This window comes from Panthera onca, chromosome D4 (assembly GCF_046562875.1).
Source record: "Panthera onca isolate mPanOnc1 chromosome D4, mPanOnc1 haplotype 2, whole genome shotgun sequence".
Lineage (NCBI taxonomy): Eukaryota > Metazoa > Chordata > Mammalia > Carnivora > Felidae > Panthera > Panthera onca.
Window position 1 is genome coordinate 18,850,006 of NC_138351.1, and position 8,119 is coordinate 18,858,124.

Genomic DNA, 8,119 nt, shown 5'->3' on the forward strand with positions numbered 1-8,119 from the left:
AGAAAGAGCAAAAGAAAGTTCTCCAGGGTAACCTTTTATAAGGGCAATCCCATTCAAGACAGCTCCGCTCCCCGCCCACAAAGGTCCCGCCTGCTGACACACTGGGTGTGAGACATTCCCATCCAGCGCTGGCACCTTGTGATCTATACCTCCAACTGAAATTGTAAACGTCTAGGTTCACCTGGACACTCTGGGTTTGAAGATGTGAATACCACTTTAAGTTCATGCTCAACCCCCACCACCAAAGGGGGGGGGGGAGTGATATTTATTATCCTGATTTTGGTTTTGATTTCACAGGTGTGCATCCATATATCAAAACTCGCCAAGTCGCACAACTTAAATACGTGCAGCTTAGGTCAATTATACCCTAATAAAGCTATAATACACTCTTTATTGAAATATAATTACCACACGGGCATACAACATACCGATTCAACACCTCCTTACGAGTGCTCACCACGATAACTGGAGTCACCATCGGTCATCCTTCGTTACTACCTGAATTATATTCCCGGTGCTGTACTTTTCTTCCCCGTGACTTATTTTACAACTGAAAGTTTGTACCTCTTAATCCCCTTTATCTGTTCTTCCCATCCCCCCGCCTACCTCCCCTCCACCCAATTTTTTGTAGAACCTTATTTTACCGTTTTTAACGCTCGTTTCTTTACACACATTAAAGTCATTGCCAACTCGGATAATCCCTGGATCGGTCATCTTTGTAGGCTTCTGTAGGTGGTTTCTGCCAACTCTTGCTTAGGATGGCATCTCTTTACAGGGTCGATTTATTTCCCTGCTCAGTCTCTGAAGGTCAGATTGGATCTCCTCTATCAGCCTCATGACCGTTTTCCAAGTCAGGGCGGAACAGGCAAAGGCGAGCGCTTTTACCAGGAAAGCAACACTGTCCTCATAACTTCTAAGTACATGTCCCGCTTCCGTCTCCCTGATCGTAACTGTCACAGAGGAGTCTCAACTGCGAACATTTAAACCCCCGTCGTTGAACGCGCTGGAGGCAGTCCCCTGCGTGTCCCTCCATACACTAGACACAGGCAAGAGTTCCAAGGGAACTGCTAGTCATGGAGACCGCAGGACCCCGTTCTGGAGCGGGAGTTACGGACGGGAACTCACACCTACTTACACTCCCCTGGCTCTTGTAACTCTAAAATATAACGGGGACCCTCACCCTCAGAAAGTAGGCTTTTGAGGACGGACACCGTGCGAACAGAAGGCTCTTGAAAGAAGCCCGTGACAGTGCCGCGGGCACACACGGCAGCTTGTGAAGGCAAGGCCGTGGGCTCTAGAACTACCCTTGCACGCCAGCTCCTCCCTCCAGATGCCGCCCGCGACCGCTCTGCAGGCCTCCAACCCACCGGCAAGTAGCCGGCAAGGGAGGGACTCAGATACACACAAGGCAAAAGGTGCAAAGAAACATCACCTGGTTAAGATTTATTTCAAGGCCTGAAACCATCCAGATTAATAAAAAATGGTATTACTGCCATTTCTCATCATACATACGCCATGTAAAACTTTAAGAAGTGTAGACACTATTAACTCCTGCACCTCACGATATACAATTTTCAAATTGCAAGGTGACAATAGCGAAGACTTTCCACACACTTAATGAGGACATGATTAGCAGCAGGCTATACAAATACAAATCCGTTTTTACACTTTCCACGTCTGTTTTTATCTTTGCTTTGTAAAGCCACTAATAATTGAGGCTTCTTTCAAGCATAGGCTCCCTAACATCAAATTACATTTCCTAAGTATTTTCATAAAGGAAGTAAGACACACACTACATTGTTCGCCATAAATTCATACACCAAACAGAAAAACACAATCCAACTAAATTTACCCATGCGTCCCCTTTCTCCAGATGTTTTAGGTATTTTTCTGCTTTATATGTTTGTTAACATCAGTTCTCTATGCCGATTAGAGAAAATGCTCTATGATGAGTTACTTTTAAAATTACCTTCTCTGTCTTCCTGCTCGCCTTCCCCATGCCAAATCTGGTGCTTAAGCGAACGAGAGCACAATGTCCCGTTTCGGGGGGGCCAAACAAGCTGTCGTCTCTATTTCCTAAATATCCAAAGACTTCAATTTTCTGCCAATATAAACAGTGTCCCAAGTAGCCAAATACTGCTTCTTAGTTAGGAGGAAGAAGAAATGCATAGCGTGAGGATTTTTTAACTAAAGCTTTATTATGTATGCCTTTTCCCCAAGCTACAAGCACTGTTTAGCATTAAATTACATTGTGCGTACACAGCTACAACAGTTTACATTTGCTCAGGAATATATAATTACATTAAAAATAAATAACTGTTTCATAATTTAATTGGCTCTTAAAAGGTTTCTCTAGGGGGAAAACAAATGTTTGTGTTCTTCAAGAAACTGGTATATACAAATCATCCACTGTGTGCTCACCCTAAACATGAGGAAACCTAAGGATGAAGTTCTGGGCATTTTTTTCCCTACAATGCAATACAGCTTTGCACTTAGTCACTGTTCACGGGGCGAAGGGATGGAATGATATAGGCGCCATCTTTTGTCCAAGTGTATAGCTGTAGAACATTCTAAATGGAATAGGGAAAACAAACAAAAAAAAAATAACCCTGACATTGACAACTGTTTCAAGGAAGACAGAACCAAAATCAAGAAAAACGTTGAACATCGACTCTAAAAAGGACAAATGTTATACCACACAGACATGCAACATAGAGATTTAGAAAAACACTCATTTTACTGCTCTAGGAGACAGATGATAGGAAGAGGAAGTCTAGGCCAATTGGAACTGAGTCAGCTGTAACAAAAACGGAACACAGGACAATGATTTGACCTCATAGAGGAAATGACTAACTACAGTGAAACCCCACATGTCTATTTGTAATATATTAACATACCAGATATCAAAAATATAAAGTATGGATTTTCCCCCTTCGGTTTATAATAAACTCTCAAAGCTCTGGTGAATACACTTCTTTATAAGCCTTCTCTAGTTAGCAGCACATCCTACACAGATACATACACGCTACTTTTTACCATGAGAATTATAGTCCTCATCTCAAAACCAGTGACTTGCCTTTTTACCCATAATTATATACATTTCATTCCCATTATAAGACACTTAAGACCTGTCTAGTGGTACATTTCAAATGACATATCGCATAAAAAAGAAGCTTGATTTTTAAAACGAATCATTTTAGTACTATAGCATGATGCGTGGAATTTGAACAGTTGAAGCATAATGTGGTAAGTACATCGTACTGTTTAATTCACAGCCGTAGGAAAATGTCTGATTTTTAAAATATAACAACTGAGGAGTTATGAGTAGTGAGATACGAGAACACAGTGAATGAATAAATAAGAGTAAGATGATTTTTCATCAGTGGCCATTCATTATTTTGCTTTTAGGAACCCGGAAGAAAGTATCTTCTTTCAATTTCAAATGTTCTGGTAAATCTAGTCGTTTCTTGGCTTCCTCGATATCACCTTGAATTGCTGAAATAAGGGACTCTGTAGAGAGAACACAGCAGGCAGACGATGAGAAACTGCCGCTCTACTCTCTCTACTCGTTCAGACTCTCCCAAAAGCTCACAGGCTGGCAGCGCCTTTAGCACAGGGGAGACGCCCAGTAAATGTTTGTCCCGTCCCTTCTTCCGGACTGAGACTGACGTAAACACCAATGGTACACAAAAGATGTCCCTCTTCTCCTGGCAATTTCTCAGAGAAAGGCATTAGCAAAAAGTGTGTCACGAGTACCAAATGGAAGGCACATTCACGATCAAGCCTCTTCAGCATTTACATTTGTAAAAGACCCTCTCCAACAGAATCAAAGCGACCACACTACGCTGACATACTTGATGCTCTATGTTTCAAATACTGACTTAGTTTGTTACACTTCAAGCACCGCAAAGCATCTTTATTCACAACAGCATTCTCTCTTGTTCCTTGAAATATGAAAAGGAAATAGAGATTTCACTAACTTCCTACTGTTGGGAGAGAAGCAGCCAGCCTACTGATACTGATAAGAAGCATCACATACTTATGTGACCCTGGGCAAACTATTTAACCCTCCTCTGCCGATCTCCTCACCTGTGAAATGGGCAAAATAATTCCTCATGTTATTGCGGGGGCAAGTGACTTGATTCATGTAAGGCACTTACAGTGCCTGGCATATACTAAATGCTCAAATACCGGGGCGCCTGGGTGGCTCAGTCGGTTGAGCGTCCGACTTCGGCTCAGGTCACGATCTCGCGGTCCGTGAGTTCGAGCCCCGCGTCGGGCTCTGGGCCGATGGCTCAGAGCCTGGAGCCTGCTTCCGATTCTGTGTCTCCCTCTCTCTCTGCCCCTCCCCCGTTCATGCTCTGTCTCTCTCTGTCTCAAAAATAAATAAACGTTAAAAAAAAAAAAAAAATCTAAATGCTCAAATACCTTCTCTCCTGCCATGCTGTTACTAGCAGAAGCATTAGAAGTGGCTGCAGTAATTCCTAAGAAGACCTAAATGGAACTTTACCTAAAGAATCGAAGTTCTTCTCAGGTCTGAGGTAGCCAACGATGGCCACATTGAGGATTTCCCCATAGAAGTCCTCTTCGAAGGTATGCATGATATGAGTTTCCTATAGTTAAGAAATATCAAAAAGATTACCATCAGATCACAGAATACCTGAAATTTGAAATATTACCTTCACATTTACAGTGGGGGTCATTTAAATGAAACCACGAACGCTTGCTAAATTTTTAAAGACAGGTTAAAATCTAAGTGTAGTTTTCCTCCCGAATGCTTCCATCAGTCCTGTTCCTGCTCCTGACCTTACATGTAAACATTGTATCTGAGTAAGGCAGATGTTATACCACAAATATTGAGCACAATGCTAAGCAGTTCTGGGCCATCTCTACTGTTTTTACCAGTATTTAGTCCTGTGGTTTTCCAACTGTGACACGCTTCTATAAACTCTTCAAGGACGCTGAAATTTATACCAACTCTGTTTATGCCATGCGCCTGAGCTGACCAAGACTCAGCCCTATCTCGCAGATTAAGCTGTTAAGTGGTAGGGGGTACTGTGAACAGAGCAGAAGGGTATGCCCTTAAGGTAGTTTAAGAGGAAAGAAAAAAAAGCGTCACCTCGCAATTTTATCAGAAAGCACCATTTGTGTAGTAAGCAGCTCTATCTTAGCAGGATGAGCAAGTAATTAAAAAGTGAATGAACTATATTAATTGTGGCAAGCTCTATTTTATAAAACATGCTCTTAATTCACTTAAAAATTTTTTTTTAATGTTTACTTATTTCTGAGAGACAGAGAGCACAGAGCATGAGCAGGGGAGGGGCAGAGACAGAGGGAGACACAGAACCCAAAGCAGGCTCCAGGGTCTGAGCTGTCAGCACAGAGCCGACAAAGGGCTCAGACTCACAAACCATGAGATCACGATCTGAACCGAAGTCGGACACTTAATCGACTGAGCCACCCAGGCGTCCCATAAGTAATTCACTTTTATCTCCAGTGAGGATAAGTCCATGGGCAGCTATAAAAATTAATATTGCAATTTTGGCTTGAAACTCTACTCTTTATTTTCTACAGGACTTGAAAGACAAATGCACCAAAATTCGTAACTTTAGAATGTTAAAGGCAACCCTCGCGGTAACTGCACAGAAAATAGTTATGTCAAGTACACAAAAGGAAATAAGGTAATCAAAATTTGTCACTGCAAAAAAAAAAAAAAAAAAATTAAAAAACAAAAGGCAGCAGTGGAAGAAATACCAAAAAGGCTGTAAGGCATTTAGAAAACAGCAAAATAGCAGAAGTCCCTCCTCAGCAGTCATTAGCTTACATGTAAATGGATTAAACTCTCCAAAGAAAAGGCAGAGATTAACAGAACGATTAAAAAGCACAATCCAATTATACCCACCCCCCCTTTTACAAGAGATCATTTTCTTTAAGAGATTCGCTTTGGATCCAAAGACACGATACACTGAAAGGAGGACAAGCTCTTCCATTCAAACGAAAATCCTTCAAGAATGCTGCCAGAAAGCCTAGTCATTTGGACTATGCTGTGAGCACCACTGGGGAGTTCTACATGCATCTGCTACCGAATATTACCTTAAATCATTATCCCATTTCCAGTTACAGACCTAGATAGAACTCTTACCATGGACTTTTTTGTATTTTTGTAGTACGGGTTCCATCCTATGCTCACCACCATCTTATGAACATCTCCACTGCCAACACTGGCCCAACCATAATAAATGCCAGTGGATACATCAGCTGGGAGATTGTCAACTACTTGTTCCGGAAAGTTAGCTAAATAACAGAAACAAATAGTACGAGTGTTAACAGCGTCATAGTGAATCTTTACAAAAATCGCAGGCAAGGAAGCATAGTCTAAATCATTAGGCTCACCAGAGTCCCAGGACCCTGCCCTGCCTATGCTTATCAATCCCACCCTCCTTCGATAGTCTGGCTCAGGTTTTTCTTTCTCATCTCCATGTGGATAGGTTAAGAACAATTAAGTGTATAAACATCTCCAAAAAAAACACATACTCTTGAGGCAGAAGAAAACGGGTGCACCAACAGCTGGGGTTTTTAGACCCGGGCTTTCTTAAGGAGGTTCGGAATCTCTTGAAACGATTCTTATTCTCCAAATATGGGCGCCTACGTCCCAAGCTCAACAACCGGGGGTAACCGTGGTATGTGTTTTTCAGGATGAATTACACATGATCAGGTCCTGCCTACTGAAACGAATGTAAGACAGACCAAAAAGGAGATCTGATTCTCATCCAATTACTAGCAAGACATTTAAAGAGAACAAAAAACCTTGCAGTTGGCTTGGCAATCTAACCAGCCTGGTTCACGTTACGTTTTCTAACGGGGAAGCCGCGTGCCAGGCCTGGCAGCTCTAGCTCGGTTGGATAGGGAGGCGGGAAAGAGGGGTCCCGAAACTCCGCTCGCCTTTCTGCCCTCACCACCCCTCCGGCCCAGTTCCTCGGTGAGCTCGGAGCCAGGGACAGGAACGAGTTTCCTCAAACCGCCTCAACAAAGCAGAAACCAGGCGGAGCGGAGGGCGTCGCCTCTGCCCTCGGCCCCAAGTTCCCCGTCTGACGTCCCCGCTCCCGCCTGACACAACCCCGCGAGTCGGAGGGGTGCCCCAGAGGGGGGCCCGCGACCGTCCGCGCTCACCTGTAGGGATGCCCAGCTGCTTGGAGCCGCGGCCGAAGCCCCGCACCACCTGGCCGCGGCAGAAATACGGCAGGTGCCTCATGACGCCGTCCGCTCGGGCCGCGGGCTGCGACCGGGGTCGCGGGTCCGGCGAAGCCGCCGTCGAAGCGGTGCCCGGATCTCCCGGACCAGCCGGGGGACGCAAGCGGGAGCTCGGCCGGCCGGCCGGCCGGGAGGGCGGGCGCGCTACGAGCTTGGCGGCGCGGACGACACGCCGCAGTGAGTCCGTCACGCCGCCGACCCAACAGGAGCCGCCGAGCGACCCAGAGCTCGTGTCTCCGCCCCGGGATCTGCGGCGGCGGCGGGTACCCGTGCGGGCGGCGGGAGGGTCAGCGTGGGAGGGCCCAGCGCCGCGAGCCCGCCCAGCGCCGCGAGCCTGCGCACACTTCCTCAGCTAAACCCCTCACAGCCCTCTCGGCTTCCGTAGCCCCGCCCCCGCGCGGGCCCGCCCCCAGCCTCGGCCCTGGAGCCACCGCCCCGCCCCTCCTTGGCCTCTCCCGCCCCTGGCGGTGGAAAGTGTGGCTGGAATCGTTCTCGTCTTGCGGGCTGTGAGAGCACCGGTCTCCGACAGCCCTACGTGTTTCTGTTCCCTTCCACCGTGTCCATAACGATCCTGACGCCAGATATGTTCTTTGGCTCCTTGGCAACCGCCAGCTCGATGGTCATTCGTCATTCATTCGTTCTTTCAACGTTTATTAAAGTTCCAGAATTCCAGCTTGAGAACACTTCGTAGAGGAAGCTTTTCCTGAAGGCCAGAAATGCCCTTGTGCCCGCGGGCTGACGTTATACCAGAACGTAAGCGCCGAGGGAGCGGGTCCTAGTCTGTCACCCTGCCCCCCGCTGTCTAGTGCAAGGTTGCAATAATGCAGTTTTCTCCCAGGAAGGATGCAGCCGCCTACCTACCCCTCCC

The 8,119-nt window shown here is 46.0% G+C and overlaps 1 protein-coding gene across 1 annotated transcript; it reads right to left on the minus strand.

Moving 5' to 3' along the window:
• Window positions 1–1,416: 1,416 nt before the first annotated feature.
• On the minus strand, window positions 1,417–7,545 carry RFK (riboflavin kinase). The gene is made up of 4 exons (XM_060610041.2): window positions 7,171–7,545; window positions 6,143–6,294; window positions 4,511–4,613; window positions 1,417–3,510 (listed from the first exon to the last, which is right to left on the minus strand). Exons 1-4 carry the CDS (start codon window positions 7,250–7,252, stop codon window positions 3,380–3,382), a joined length of 468 nt encoding a protein of 155 aa, XP_060466024.1. The 5' UTR covers window positions 7,253–7,545; the 3' UTR covers window positions 1,417–3,379.
• Window positions 7,546–8,119: the final 574 nt, after the last annotated feature.